Source organism: Hypomesus transpacificus, chromosome 14 (genome assembly GCF_021917145.1).
Source record: "Hypomesus transpacificus isolate Combined female chromosome 14, fHypTra1, whole genome shotgun sequence".
NCBI lineage: Eukaryota > Metazoa > Chordata > Actinopteri > Osmeriformes > Osmeridae > Hypomesus > Hypomesus transpacificus.
Window position 1 is genome coordinate 17,693,313 of NC_061073.1, and position 14,897 is coordinate 17,708,209.

Consider the following 14,897-nt stretch of genomic DNA (forward strand, 5'->3'; position numbering starts at 1 on the left):
CTGAAGGAATTTATTATGTCACATTGTAACTGCAAAGCTGGAGAGACCTAGCTATGCTCCTTAGAACCCTGGGAATCAACGGCTTGAATAAACATTTTTTTTAAAGATCCATTTACCATCTGTAGTCTCTACCAAGAGATGCTGCCTTGAGGCTACAATTACTGCACATCAAACATGAAATTGCTCCCATCTTTCACCAGTGACATACCAGAATGTGTTGTTCTTAAGATCTTTTAATTGGGAAGGTGACAGACAATTCTATAGCTGGCTTCACTCTTGTGAGCATCAGGGCCCAGTATGACTACATTACACAAGTCCTTCTCTCCTCTCTTCCTTCATGTATTTCCCAAAGAACAATCGTCTCTCTTTCTGCTTCTATCCTTCCTTAACCTCATTTTTATAACATTCAAAAGAGACTCCTTCCATTTTGTCAGCTCGTGAGTAGGAAAGGAGAGGAGCTGGGGGGCCTGTAGAAGCCTGTCAGCACGTAGCCTGATGGGGGTCATCCTCTGGACGACCAGCAGCCAGCCTGCAGACATCTTCTATCTGGAGTGGCTATGAGCTGGTATGGAGTCACGCTAGTCCTGGAAGGGATGGACATACTCTGGTGAGGTTGACAATGGCAGACTAACACATGTCTAGAGGGGTTCAGCGAATGCTGTGTTGGACTGTAGGGCTGGACTGTTATAAATGAAAAGGCATTTCAAAAGTTTCAATAGCAACTGTTTTCTTGAAATCAGATGAAGTCTTTGGACATTGGACCATGTAGGAAAAGTCCCTGTATACATGGATGAGAACTACTGAGACTTAATGATTATATAACATTGTATACGGTACACAATATTAATTAGTAACAGGACATTAAATCCATCAAGTTGCTGGAACTACTCATATGTACGTGTGTTTTGTACCTGCTGAGCTTCCATAGCTCAGGGTCCACCTCCACTAGAGGAGCTCTAGAGGTGGAGCCTTGGTGAGTGGGTGAGGCCAGCAGGGGCAGGACAGCTGACCTGGGGCACATTTCCGAGGTCCAGCCATTGGGGACAGTTTGGGGAGGTAGACTTTGCTTCATGAGTTTTTCCACTTTTCTGCGTGTGTATAAATGACCTGAAAACAGACAAATGAATATGTTGAGATTGTGTTTAGTGCTAGGTACCTCAAAACATAAAACTAACTAACGTTAAGCCCGCTAGATGGAACCATTTTCATCTAAAATATTCACTTTTTGACCTATTAACATGAAAACTCTTGAATAAGCAACAATAAATACAGTTTATAACCCAACAAGCAGCAGTAATATCAAGGTAATATATATTTCATATGTATATACACATTATAATGATATAATGTGTATCCCCTCTGTAACTTTTTTTCACGGCTGTCTGCCGTGTGAGTTACAGAGGGGATACACATTATATCAGGCAATTTCTTCACCTGATATAATGTGTACCCCCTCCCCTAACATGCAAAGGGTCTGTCCTGCCATCATGTCTGTTATTTTCTGTGTTCTTTTGGTCACAATGAACAACCTGAGATAATGTGGAGATGTCTGCTCTTTTTTCTAGCAAAAGTTACAGAGGGAATATATAAATCTATATCACCTGTTTGACAGCGAAGGAGTGCCCTCTTTTCCTCTACTCTCTCACGGGATTGGAAGAACAGTGGATCCCTCAAGGCACGTGTAGTAACCTAAGGGAAGTTAACCGTAAACATGCTTGTTTCAACACTTATGGTATTGAATGCATGAAATATTTGAGGTGAAAAAGCTACAAAAAAATTGATTTTACCTTGAAGAACTGAGGTTTGTTAATGTTTTGCAAGAGAGGGTTGTATTCCAGGGGGTCGTAGTCCTCTAGGGACACAAAGCCCTGAGGAACAGTCACAGAGGGGACAAGTGGTTCTAATGTTGGTTCAGTAGAGTGTCACAGACTTCTACATTGGGCCGTTGTGTGAAATTGTGACACCTTGTTGTTGATATTGTGTCTCATATCATGTCGGTGATGTACTGTAGTGTGTCATATTGCATCTTTTATATTGTGCAGTAGTGTCTCATATCCTATCAGTGATGTAGTGTCTTATTGTATCTGTGACATTGTGCTACCTTGTTGTTGCAGTGGTTGATGTAGTGCATGAACATGCTGCGGACCCGGTCGGCCTCCTCAGACCAACAGTTGGTCACTCGGTCCTCCACGGTCCTCTGGATGGGTGTCCACACGCGCTCAGTCCAGTGCCTGTGCAGAAGCTCTTTCTTACGGAGCGCCAAAACCTCCTGGTGGCTGAGGAAACGCTCCAGGTCCTGTAGCGACACCACACACACACACACAGAATGTGGTGTTGGCTTAGGACATCAAACACAGATGTACTGAATGGTATGGGCAGCAAATGTTTGCTGTCAGTGTTCCAACTGTGTCTATCATAGACTATGTTGAGGTGAGGAATATGGTGTATGAAATATGAAAGCTGGATTTGTTTTCCATATTGTGATATTACATTCTTCAATATGTTTTGTACATGACAGTTCTACTTACCTTGATGAAGCCTTTCTCAGTATCCAGTAGGGGTTGAATGATTTTCCCTGTCTCTTGGTTTTCTGACTCTAATTTAGCCTGATTTGAGGATGGAATTGAGAAAGTATCAATCATGAAAACATGAGTGTTGGTTTGTGTGCAAAAACATTTCTCTACTTTTCAGTGTATTCTAATACAAACGTCATGATCACAAAGTCTCCAACTCTGTGTTTAGGATGCAGTACCTGCAAGCGCCTGAAAGAGGAGTGAGACAGCCAATCCACACAGGGCCCTCTTGGTGACCTAGGAACCCAGGTCTGATTCGTTTTCCCTCCTTCCCTTCCACCCCCTCCTCCTCTTCCTCTACCCGGACTTGCATTCCTCGTCATGACACTCCGACAGTACGGGCTCCTCCTACTCTCTGGCACGGAGACGGGGACATCTGCCCAAGCCACTGCAGTCACCTATAACAACACAAACCAAACAATCTGCTTGTGCATGTCGATAAATCATGTGTACGAACGAATGAATTTGTGAACTACATTGGTTTTCTTTCCTGTCCTTCGAGTGTGAGAGCGCTAACTCAAACTTTTTTTACAGACCCCAAGACAGAGGTGCTGAGTGGTCTGAGTGGGGCAGAGTGTCTCACAGCGCGACACACATACAGGTAGTGTCACTACTTAGTAACCTGAGCACCCACACTGATACAACACAACCACACCTTGTGTTTGAAAGCCTAAACCTGTCTGATGCGGTCTTGCAATCAATGAGAGGGGATTCTGTTCATTCTTCTATGGATTACCCATTTTCTCAACATTCAGGCATGCCAAGCAACTGTTTTGAACAGACAGATCTGTCTGTCCGTCTGGTTTACATCTGTCATCTCATCTAATTGCCTTCTCTGCCCCCCTGGCAGCCCCGGAGACTTCAACACAGCCCACTCAGACATGACACCCTACAGGTGCAGAAGAATAGCAAGGTAGCCATGCATGCAGAGGAGTGTTGTACCTCTGCCAAATGATCCACTGTACTAGTCTTACTGGCTCTTTATATAAAAGAGACTGGTGATCAATTATTTGTTGACTAAGGGTTAACTGTTTCACTCTCCCTGTGTAGGGAGGAGATTGTGTGTGCGTAAGTGTGTGTGTGTGCATGTGTGTGTGTGTGTGTGTGTGTGTGTGTGTGTGTGTGTGTGTGTGTGTGTGTGTGTGTGAGTGTCTGTGTCAGATAGGAGAGCAAGTTACCACTTACATTGTATTTTTTTTCAAGTTCAGGGACTTTAAAGTTCGTAATAAATGGGGGATTTATTTTTACATTTAGTGGAGTAAATTAAGAAGTCTGCAAACATCCCATTGTATGTTGTATCTATGTAGAGCGTTTAATTTGTCGAATTTAGTCAGAATTACAGAATTACTACTGACAGCTTACTTTCAGCCAGAATAACATGGTCTTACCCTAGGCTTGAGATTTAAAGGCGTGGGAGTGTGGATGGTGATCACACCTCCTGCTGCTCTGTTCTTGTTCTTCAAGGGCATACCTGAAATTAAAGCAACAATTGTGATAGTTGCTATAGTTGCGGAATCAGTACCCAGTAATGTTTAGGCCAAATGTTATTTTTAAATAATTGACTGTTGTTGTATGGGGGGTTTGGGATGGGGGGGGGGGGGGGGGGGTAATTGCTTGGAGTTGGTAATTAGGCTTTACCTCCACCTGTTCACTTGAGAAGATACTGTAGGCCTAATTGAGATCAGGATATTGCATTGCACAAGAGGACTGAGGAGAACTAGTTAAATTCGAGTGCCATGTAATGGAGTAATGGAAATATGTTAGAACATCGCTGAACTTTTTCATGTTTGCACAGATATTACCATCTAACTAGGAAAACGACCACTTGCGGGCTATTTCAAACTAAAATCATTAAAAACAAATTTAAATGCTGCCTTACCTCGTTCAAACCACAGTCTAATTATTTGACCGGACCCCTTGGGTAATGGACCCTCGATAGGATTAATGCAGCAGCCCTGCCCGGGGAAAGAAGCACCTGGTCCGTGCCCGGTCTTCGTCTGCAGATCCTGGTTGATTTCTAGTGTATCGTCCGTTGCCATGGTGATGGGTCCCAGGCGCGTGAGTTTGTAAAGTGTTTTGGAGCTCCATTGGTAATTTCCGATTTTTATGCACTTCTCAAATTGACAGCGTGAAGGGCTCTCTGAATGTTTGCACCTGTAGCCTAATCCCACCAAAATTGACAGACGTAACGTCATCATGGAACATGGTGTTTTTCAAGCCACCATAACTATAAATTAATTAAATTAAAAATTAAAAACGATAGGCCGCTAATGGTTCAAAACTGTGTGTCTTTCAAGCTATTTGTATCAAATTGTGTTAGAGCCTACGGGTGAAGTGCATTTCGGAATATTGTTTAACAATCCCATTATTTGAAGTAAAGTTACGCCACGTCGATGCGCGCTTTTACTTTCGTTTACAGAGAAACAGTAGAAGCCATCGACTTTACCCCAATGTGATCGGTGACACCGTGGTTTAAAAGGTAGGCTAACACTGTAAGGACGTAAAATAAGAACGCCATGGCATGGGAAATTATCCTGGCTTTTATCATTTGTATGTGCCTATATTTTATGGACGGTGAGAGAAAATTACATGTTCAGTAACCTAATGCATGGTCTATTTATGAAGCCTATTTGTGTTTTAATCGTCCAATAATGGACATTTGACAGAAATGTAAATCCATTCACAGAAGTAATGCACAAAATAAATATAATGGCAAAATTAATTGTTACAAGCTATGATTATATCTAAGTTCACTGAAGCATAGGCCTACAATGCAAGCAAATAAAGCAGCAATTTGATAATAAATGAAGACAAAAACCAACCATCTCTTACCTATTTTCTCCAGGTTCTGCCGCCCGCGAGATACGGCTCCTCTTCCAGGCGCTCAGCAAAACCGCATGCCACCTGTACCTGATTTTGTTGAAGCTTCGTAGCATTACCTTACACCTTTTCAGGATGTGCGTGTGCTTTCATGATGTGCATTCTCAAAGAACAACATTTTTAATGTTGAATTTACTTGAGACTTTTTGTATCCAATGTCAGATGATCACTGACGTTTTGGGATTTGTAAACGGCCTCAGTGAAACTTTATGTTGCGCTTTTCTTTTGGGGCTGTGCATCATCGCCTCAATTCTCCGCTCGATTCAAAAGACTGTCATCTGCAATACCAAGTATGGTCAGGTCTGGAAGAAGGAGGAGAGCAGAGCTAAAGAAGAAGAAAAGAAGCAGACTGCACAGGTGCTTAAATATCTCTCCCTCTTTCACCAGGACCCTGCCACTTCTCTCCGACTCCAAGAAATAAAGGATTAGGCTAATCAAGAACAAATGTGTTTTATTATCAAAGTAATAAGCGTGCCTATTGACAGTCACAACATTGTCACTTAGTAATTTAATGTAGGCCTACAATTTTTACTACCACATTTAAAGAAGATATTGCATTTTAATCTGAGAGTTTATTTTTAAGGACAAGATGGCATTATGTTATAAACATTACATTAGGTCAATCTTCCTATCCCCAGCCTGTTTTACAATTTTTAGCTAATATGTCAAAACATGAAGCATATAGAAACCACAAACTAGCACTGTAGATGTAGGATCATTTTACCTTTGAAGCCCCACTGTATAGTGCGTCAGTGGGCAAATCATGTGCACTTTGAAATCCTGTTTAGTAGCAGAACCACTGGCTTACTGTAATTAGCCTAATGTTGTAGCTAAGCTGCGTAAAGGGGAAGAAGCTGTCACCGGAGATACAATTTTTGTTGCGGTGTACACTAAAGAGAGAGGACTACATGGATTGGTGGACTTCGTTGGCAGCGAGTTTTGCCTTGCTCTGGCTTCTCTGTTTTATAGACGGTAAGAGAAAATGGTTAGCTGAAATTTGGAACCTTTCATCACCAAAGGAACGGTGCACTCTTCCACTTGATTGCGGTATGATTGCTTTAATCAATTTATCAGTATTGTAGCCGACACGACTACGCACACATAGTAGACATGCCTAAGAAATCTAAAATCAGGGATGTTATAGGTGGTTGAGAGATGCACAATTATGCATCCCAGCTTCTATTTATATCCTACTCAGTCAACGATTAAAACCATTGCCAAATGATTCCCAGCTTATAGGGACCTGAAAGCGCGTCATAATGTCAATTTATTATTTATACATCATCTCACACCTCTCATTATGTCCACATGGTAGGCCTAATTGACAGTGACGCAACCTTTTTCCAAGGGTTAAATGATCGACTGGTTCAAAATCAACTGGAATATGAACATTAATAACTTTCGCAGAATGCACAGATCTCTGGATGCCATTTGTAGCCTTGAGGCACATGTATGCAGGCTGACAATACATGTCTTGCTTCGCTTGAAATATGCCTCCCGCTCGACTTTTCACTGTATGAGCTTAGTTCATGTTGTAAAGGTAGCCGTAATTAAGCCAAAGAGTTTTAAATAAGACTCTAGCTAACCCGGTTATCTTCTTATCTCCAGGCAACGCCATTCTCGAGCTACGGCTACTCTTCCACGCGCTCACCAAAGCAGCTTGTCACATGTACCTTGCATTGCTCCCGCTGCGCCGCGCAGGCCTGCACCTGGTCAAGTCTGTGAAGCACTTTGTCGACCCGGAAACAACTCCCACCAAGAAAGGCTCGCTGCACTTCCTCGAAGGTCTGTGTGTTGTGTTCGAAACCATTCCTGACCTTCTTGGAGTTGGACTTGGCCTGTGCGCTGCGCTCTGTCACGGGCTGCAGGGCACTCTCTTCCTTCTGGCCTCTACTCTGCGCGCCATACAGGTTAACCTGTTTGCTCAAGTAAACGGTGAGAAGGACCTATGGGAGAAGGAACGGAACCGAGCGAAGGAGGAGGAAAAAAGGCAAAACCAAAAAGTGGTGGAATATATGACCGTCTTTTGTCAAGACCCTGTCACTTCCCTCCGACTTAAAGTTGACGTGAATAGATAGGTCTGCCCTGATTATGTGTTGCAAAGATGCATCATTCAATTTGCCTACGTAAACGTGGGTTGTATAAAACCACTGGAAGAGTTACTTTGACAAGAAGTTGACATTCAACTGTTCAGCTTTTATTTAACTCAGGAATATGCCGGCAAAACAAAACTACAGAACAGTTGAACATGAATTGGTTATTGAGTGTCACAGTGGTCTCTCCTGATTCCTTATGGAAATTGTTTGGTGGAAACTCAGAAGCCCTGTCAGGCCATCAGCTTGAGATGTATACAAAATGAATTTACATTTATTCCAATTTAAATGTAATTGATCTTTGATTGTGATGCTGTATGCTGCTTGTATTTCATTATGGAGAACTGAAATTATATTATGGATTGCCCATAAAAATACATGAGAGCTTGTATTGCGTCAGTGATTAGACTACCTCCAATTGTCCTAAGACCCTAAAGTACCCTATCCTTAACTTTATTAATTGCACTTAGCCACTAGCTAGCATTTAATACTATTTGAGACTGTTTAAGGCTCAACTCATGGTCAATCAATCATTCCCTGCCTTCTTACCCACCTACCTCCCTCGCTTAAATTAAAATGCCAATCAGTTAGAATATAACAACTGAATATTTCCCTTAGTGGAGGGAGCCCAATTCAGGAATAAAACCCAGCCTATGTCTCGATGGCAATAAACTGTATATAATATGATGTTTCACATTCAGACAGAGGTAGTTTGTCTGAGAGCTCCAAGTTTCTAGCCCATGTATAGGAGCCATAGATGGACACATGACTGAAGATGTGTGTCTAGACTAAAGTCTTGCATCTGGTGCAGCAATCAGATGCCTCTGTGGTGGGATTCTTCCAGCTGCGAGAGGAAACATAAAAATATATTTTAAGTTTAAAATGAAACCGATTTAACTTGAATTCATCCATAATAGGAACATTTCTAAAACATCTTAATCAGTTTCGAATAAGGGAACTGTCTTACTCATTATATCTCCTATTTTTCTGATGGCTGCTTTTTTGGCCTGGAACTCACTCGGTACTCCTCTGAAAGCAAGAAACCAAAGAATAGTTGGTTACAATGATTAAAAAGCACTTTGAAAAGTTTAAAAGAAAGGTAAGTAAGGTAAAGTTGTACTTACACTCTTGACTTTATCACAGCATCCAGTCTTAGCAGTGCAGATAGAACATTTTTCTGGGTGTCAGATGAAAGTGCTTCATAGGAGTTCAGCTCACCTGTGACGCACAAGGACATTAAAAGGAATGAAAGAATACAATAATATGATGGAACACACAACACCTTTAGAGACTGAAAATTACCAGACAGGATGAGCTGTGAGGCCAGGGTGCGTACTGCAGGAACCAGCTGCTTCTCTGTGAACACCTGAACACCCTCCTCACACAGGTAACTGAACACCACCTGACCAAAACAGTTACAGAGACACAGACCATGACCACACCGGAATGTTTTCAAATTTTTAAGCCGTTTCATTTTTCAAGGTTGTTAGCAGATGGCTTACAAATCAAATATAGTAGGAATTACTAATAGTCATTTTGAATTTGGGTTAATTGTTCCTTGAATCCGGCTCACATACCTGATAGGCATCTATGAAGGGCTGTAGCAGCGCTCGCAGGAAGGCAGTCGTGGTCTGCCCCTCCTCGGTCTCTTTCACTTCCTGATCACTGATTTGAACAGCACCACACTTCCTTAGTAAGTGACATGACTCCTCAAAGTCCTGAAAGGTAAACACAGACAACAGATTAAAATCATATGCAGCAACTGAATCTTCCCATATAAAGTATTTCATATATACTATACATACAGCAACCTGTTTTCTATTATTTTATGTTAGCTTTATATTATTCTCTGAATCAGGTACAATGTTTGGGTAAGATAGTTAGCTGCTAGTTGTAACCATACTTGAGAGGTCTTGCCAGGGACAAAGATAAATTCGTTGGAGAACACATCCTGCAGGAAGCTAAAGAAGTTGAAGATGTCCTCTGGGAGCAAAATAAAGACATGATGAGACAGGGATAAATCCTGCTTGTGTGTATTTCTGTGTGTGTAGTAGTAATGGTTCCTCACCTCTGCGTGTGCTTTGTGCAGTGTGTATGGCCACAGCGAGCATAGCTGGACGTGCAAAAACATGCATCGCCTGGTTTCTATAGAGAGCCACCATAAGAACAGGCCCCGCCCTCCTGATTACACCCTCCGCTGGGCTGATGGGCTGGTTCCCTACAGGCCCCTCCTCCTCCACCAGGTGGACTCGCCCACCTTCACAGCGAACCACAGAGCTATGCAGGGCCATGTTAGATGACATCACATCAGAGTCAGGAATTTGCTCTGGAGAGGAAGAAAAACACAAGACTCGTTTGTAACAGTTCCTCAAGGTCCCTCTCAGGTAAACTACCTTACAGATGGTAAACTTGTGTCAAGTTGATTTATCTTATCTCTATGAGAAGCCTAATCAGGTCAAAGTGACCACAGAATTTTCAGTTCTGACCTATAACACACTACAATGTTGGTACAGTGGTTCCATTGCCCCGTCCCCCCCTCTCCCCAAACACAAAATACTAAATTCTGTTAGACTGTTGTCTGTTCAGACAAATAATAGTGTGAGAAAGGATCAATCCATAGAGCCTCCTACCAGGCCAGTGCAAGCGGGCACCGAAACCCAGAGCCAGGTCCCTGAGCCAGAGGGTCCTTTGTGTCAGGAGATCCCAGGCCAGTCTTCCCTCCTGAGCCGCTGGGAGGCTCTGAAGCAGCAGGCAGGCCATGAGAGACCAGGGACTAAGCACCACCCCCTCCTCCTGGACACACACCACCAGGTGGGCCAGCCAGCTCACACAGGCCTGGGTCTCTGGGCTGGGCTTCTGGGGAAGGTCTCTGTGGAAAGGGGGGAGAGAGGAGTGGGGATAAGAGAGATTAATAATGGTAAGGAGCTATGAGTATACAAAGTTGTCGGAGAAGAACATTATTAGTACATGACCATCACTGCTGTGCCGACTCATGAATACAACCGATGTTCAGTACAAAGGCTCAGGCCATAACATTTAATCAAGAGACATCCCCATAAAAACCTTCAACTGCAATCATATCAGGCGTGTGTGTGTTCTCTGCACCTGGGGATGAGGTTGTACTGGCAGCGGTTGATTTTTCCCTGAGATAGCTGTCGTACCGACAGAGGGTGTCCAAAGTACACATGCATACTGCCATAGTCCTCGTCCAGAACCTTTCTGGCTTTAAACAGGCCCTGGAGAGAGTGAGACAGAAAGAGTGAGACAGAGAGAGTGCGACAGAGAGAGTGAGACAGAGAGAGTGAGACAGAGAGAGTGTGGGGGGGGGGGAATAAAGAAGGGGAAGGGGGCAGAAAGAGAACAAAAGGGGGTAAGGAGGAAAAGAGATGTGTGTTGAGGTTGAGTAGCTTGAGTTTCTGTTGAGAGAAATATGGATATGTTGTAGACATGCAGACTTGTACCGTGGTGGTCTCTATAGGTTTGGGTATCCCCAGCAATTCATGGGCTAAGAGGGATTCCTCCAGTACCCTGTCATAGCTAATACTGATGGGTATCAGATTGATGTCATACACCTCCGCTTTAAAAAAGGGCTCCAATACCATGTGCATCATACCTGCACACACACACACAAACACACACACACCCACACACATAAGAGAACCATTAGGTCATTAGCATCTCAGTAGTTGTTAGTATGAATATCTGAACAACATCACCAAACTAGACTCACCAAGCTTTGGTGTTAGAGACTTCAGAGTGCGACTTCTGAGACCTTCCACATAGAACTCCACAGGAGCATATCCTCTCTAGGGACACAATGCACCATTTACCGTAACACAACCGAGCTAAGTGACGAGTCGCTATAAATGTTGCTTTTGCATGAATTCATGTTGCTTCTGTTGGCAATCAGCACACATAGAGTTAGAATATGGTGAGGTCAGCGTGTCTATAGCGACTCTTACCCTGACGATAGTTTTGACGTACTCAGAGAGCACGGCCCAGTACAGCTTGTCTGAGCCAATAGCACGACGGATGAAGAAGGCTCCGCAGCGACGCAGGATCTCCCCAATCATCTTCATCCCCATCAGAGCTAGAGGAGGAGGCGGACAAGTGAACGGATGGTTAGACAGACAAACTGACAGATAAGAAGCAAGTTAGACTGACAGAATATAAATGACATTACTAACTTGTTACAAAAAGTCTAACCTCTTGTTTAAATGAAGTTATGCCCGTTAAGAAAATCTTAACATAATTGTAAACTTATTGCACATACAGAACTTGAAAACTTTTGGACAATCGCATCTATAGACAGTAATTTGATATGATCAGAAACAGACAGATCCGTTAGATGTTCTAATAAACTGTAATAGATACTTGCGAATTCCTGCAGCAATTACGGGGATGGGGAGGTCATAGGTGAACAGGATGTAGGACAGAACCAGGAAGTCTATGTAGCTCCTGTGATTGGGCATCAGGATTACTGGAGACTCCTGAATGGCTTGCTGAAGCTGAGGGGGTGGAAACAAAATAAGCAAGATGAATTGTCTGAACTACTTTAGTGGTATTATGGAAGTAACACAGCACTAAACACCTTGTTTACTTCCTGCAAACTTTTTACCTACATCTAGCACTAGGCTATAGCATACTTTATTTACCCATTACAAGTGGAACACCATTTGTTGTCATTTCTTAATCTGGGTCTGAAATATGTTGTGCTTTTGGCCGTGTTCAGACCTAGGCGTATGTTTCAGGCAGATAGAGATAACAAGGATGTTTTTTCCAAGTAGCTACAAAATAAATTGCTGGTGTGTTTTTTTACCTAACCCATGTATTTTCTGAAAGCCTACATCCTAAGGATGTGATCTGTGGAAAAGACTACAGGTTTGAACACACATTTGACAATTTCTGAACTGTCCAGTCATGCTTTAGGGAGATGCACATTTTTTATGTAGCCTACATAATTATTAGGCTTCTAAACCTATACAACTGTAAATCTGCTATGCTGATAACATGATTTACATCTCAGAAATCTTCATATTAACAATCTACATTAAGCCTATGTCAATTATCAGTATGAAAGAATGCTCAATGCATCTCCATGTCTCCTGATATAGTCTAGGTGGTTGAGATAGAGAGTGAGTCAGAGGCAGGGGCAGCATGCAGGGGCATTGGAGACAGCTCTGTTGCTAAGGTGAGTGCTGAAAGGTGACAGGTAGTTGAAGATGTCCCATTGCTTATTAGGAAGTTTCGTTTTCAAAATATTTTAATGTCCAGCCCCTCAGTATATGTATAACAACTATGGTAAATTGTTGTGGTAAATGAACCACAATGCTGCTGACGCCCATGTGTATATTACAGTGGTAGATTCAGAGTCCATACTTACCCTGTTCAGGCCTTCCTGGTTGACATGGATGCTCCTGAAAAGCCTCTTGAAGACTTTAGTGAAGATGAACCCCAGCAGTCTGATGAAGCCTAGTTGTAAATTATGAGCCATCTCTTCCAGTATCCCAGAAGCCTCCTCTCTCACTACCTCCCATGTTTTCCCACTCTCCATGGCAACCTATGGAGATATCCAGAATGAGGTTGTTCGTCCAGGTTGTTGTTGTTGTCACAGGGTCAAACCTTCATCCTTGACCTTCTATTACTAATCAATACTGAACATATTTTGGGTTTCACGCACACACGGACACACACATACCTCTTTAATGACATAGCTCAGGTAGTGTGATTCAAGCACAGTTCTGTTGAGGTCCTTCACGGAGCATGGCGGAACTCCCCTGTAGAGTTGGGGGTTAAAGGTCCTGAAGGCATGGCCAAGGTCACTGCTCCTTCTTCTCTCTTCCAAAATGTCCATAAACTCCTCCACCTCCAAGTCCAGCCTTTTCTGCTCAGACAACAGTCAAGAGAATTACTAGGCTCTGAACTTTCAGTTTAATGTAAAATGAAACTAAACGTGACAGTCACAAGATATCATATTCCACCTATTGTATTCTCTCGTAATGAAACATGTTATTTCGCAGCCAGTTGATTAACTATAGGCTGCGGTCAGTCAAGACAATAGCAGGTGCACAGACTTGTTATTTGGACAATAAAGCGTTGTCTATAGGCTACAGCCTATATGTGTGGCTCGTTCACTCTAAGACAGCGGGGCCCTAGTCTGTGGAGTTAACAGCCGAGTTGTAGCCTTTGTATAAGACATTTTACAACATTGTCCTTGCGAAGACAAGCCTGGTAACCCTCGAATATCACGTAAGTCTAAGGTGAAAATAAGTAGACTGAAAAATGATGGCAATAAAAAACTATCACGTAGGCTACATATGCAGCCGCGTCTACAACAATAGCGACGATATTTCAGCACTATGAGTAGCGTTTAACCAATAAAAAGGCACAAGAGCTGGGACATCCTAAAACAACAAAAAACTATTTACGTACGTACCAGGTTTTCCATTATTCACTGAGGGGTTTAGTTTAGCAGGTTCCTGTCCTGTCCCATTATAGCGATGTTTACTTTACTCGAAGATCGCGCAACCTAGAGTCTCCTCAATAGACCCCGGGGCTAAAGCCAATGGGTTTGCTGGATTTTGGGAACTCCTCCCGTCACGTTTCTCTAACCACCCATAATCCTTGAATGAATGCTTTCGAGTGGTTGTGTCCAGTTATCCAACATTTACCATTTACAAAAGTCAATCGTATAAAACTGAAAACACTATATCGAAAGAGGAAACAATTTCCACTCTTTATGATTCAAGATGGATGCTGAGACTTGCCTACCCTGCATTATTTTGTTTAAGGAAGCAGGTGCATTAACTGCTTTCAGTGCAGTCTTGCCCATGAGTATTTTGTTAGCACTGAGCAGTGGTTTCCCCCTTGACTCGTGGCCCATCACAGACCTGCCCTGAAATGCACTTAATTACCATGTAAATTCTGTATATTCCAGCATCAAATTATTCTTATTCTCATCTATTCTGCCCCCTGCAAGGGGGTGCTTTTCACCGGGACAAACTGTAATGCCAATGCTGCTGTTCAGGTGCGGAAGTGTATTGGCAACTTAATGGAAATGCAACATATAGCAGTCCTACATTTACTAGATTGAACCATGGCCCTGCTGTAGTATATTTTCATAGAATGTTATTACAATTTCAAGTGTGAATAAACTCTTTCGTATCAGACATTAATATACTGTATAATCATAAATGAAAAGGTGAAACAATAGTTATATTTCACTGAAAGAATAATCTTATGAATCTGCCGTTTTTTCTAACATGCGTAGGGCCCCACTTTCAATAATCGGCTGAAGTGCTTTTCAAAGAGAACTATTGTTGCCCTGTTGGTATTAGGAACATTTTTCTCT

The 14,897-nt window shown here is 42.6% G+C and overlaps 2 protein-coding genes across 3 annotated transcripts; both read right to left on the reverse strand.

Moving 5' to 3' along the window:
* Positions 1-421: 421 nt before the first annotated feature.
* On the reverse strand, positions 422-5,817 carry fam228a (family with sequence similarity 228 member A). 2 transcript variants are annotated; one of them, XM_047034739.1, is made up of 9 exons: positions 4,453-5,817; positions 3,962-4,044; positions 2,753-2,971; positions 2,529-2,606; positions 2,102-2,296; positions 1,788-1,868; positions 1,602-1,689; positions 912-1,107; positions 422-584 (listed from the first exon to the last, which is right to left on the reverse strand). In XM_047034739.1, the coding sequence occupies exons 1-9, from the start codon at positions 4,769-4,771 to the stop codon at positions 503-505; spliced, it is 1,341 nt and encodes a 446-aa protein (XP_046890695.1). In that variant the 5' UTR covers positions 4,772-5,817; the 3' UTR covers positions 422-502. The 2 variants fall into 2 exon arrangements, with proteins under 2 accessions (XP_046890695.1, XP_046890696.1); XM_047034740.1 differs by lacking the exon at positions 4,453-5,817 and having other exon boundaries at positions 3,962-4,139.
* Positions 5,818-7,648: 1,831 nt separating this feature from the next.
* gnpat2 (glyceronephosphate O-acyltransferase 2) lies at positions 7,649-14,340 on the reverse strand. Its single transcript, XM_047034738.1, has 16 exons — positions 13,983-14,340; positions 13,245-13,430; positions 12,930-13,106; positions 11,925-12,054; positions 11,509-11,636; positions 11,277-11,352; positions 11,008-11,159; positions 10,652-10,782; positions 10,177-10,415; positions 9,615-9,872; positions 9,450-9,529; positions 9,124-9,264; positions 8,849-8,948; positions 8,671-8,764; positions 8,514-8,575; positions 7,649-8,390 (listed from the first exon to the last, which is right to left on the reverse strand). Exons 1-16 carry the CDS (start codon positions 13,992-13,994, stop codon positions 8,335-8,337), a joined length of 2,022 nt encoding a protein of 673 aa, XP_046890694.1. The 5' UTR covers positions 13,995-14,340; the 3' UTR covers positions 7,649-8,334.
* Positions 14,341-14,897: the final 557 nt, after the last annotated feature.

Excerpts from the sequence above, each read along its gene's own strand:
- gnpat2 (XM_047034738.1), bottom strand. Across the intron at positions 9,873-10,176 it reads TGCCCGCTTGCACTGGCCTG|AGCAAATTCCTGACTCTGAT; the intron begins GTAGGAGGCTCT and ends CTTCCTCTCCAG. Across the intron at positions 9,530-9,614 it reads TGCACAAAGCACACGCAGAG|AGGACATCTTCAACTTCTTT; the intron begins GTGAGGAACCAT and ends TTTTGCTCCCAG.
- fam228a (XM_047034739.1), bottom strand. The coding sequence starts at position 4,771 with ATGATGACGTTACGTCTGTCAATTTTGGTGGGATTAGGCTACAGGTGC. Across the intron at positions 2,972-3,961 it reads CTTTAAATCTCAAGCCTAGG|GTGACTGCAGTGGCTTGGGC; the intron begins GTAAGACCATGT and ends GTGTTGTTATAG. Across the intron at positions 1,108-1,601 it reads ACTCCTTCGCTGTCAAACAG|GTCATTTATACACACGCAGA; the intron begins GTGATATAGATT and ends GTCTGTTTTCAG.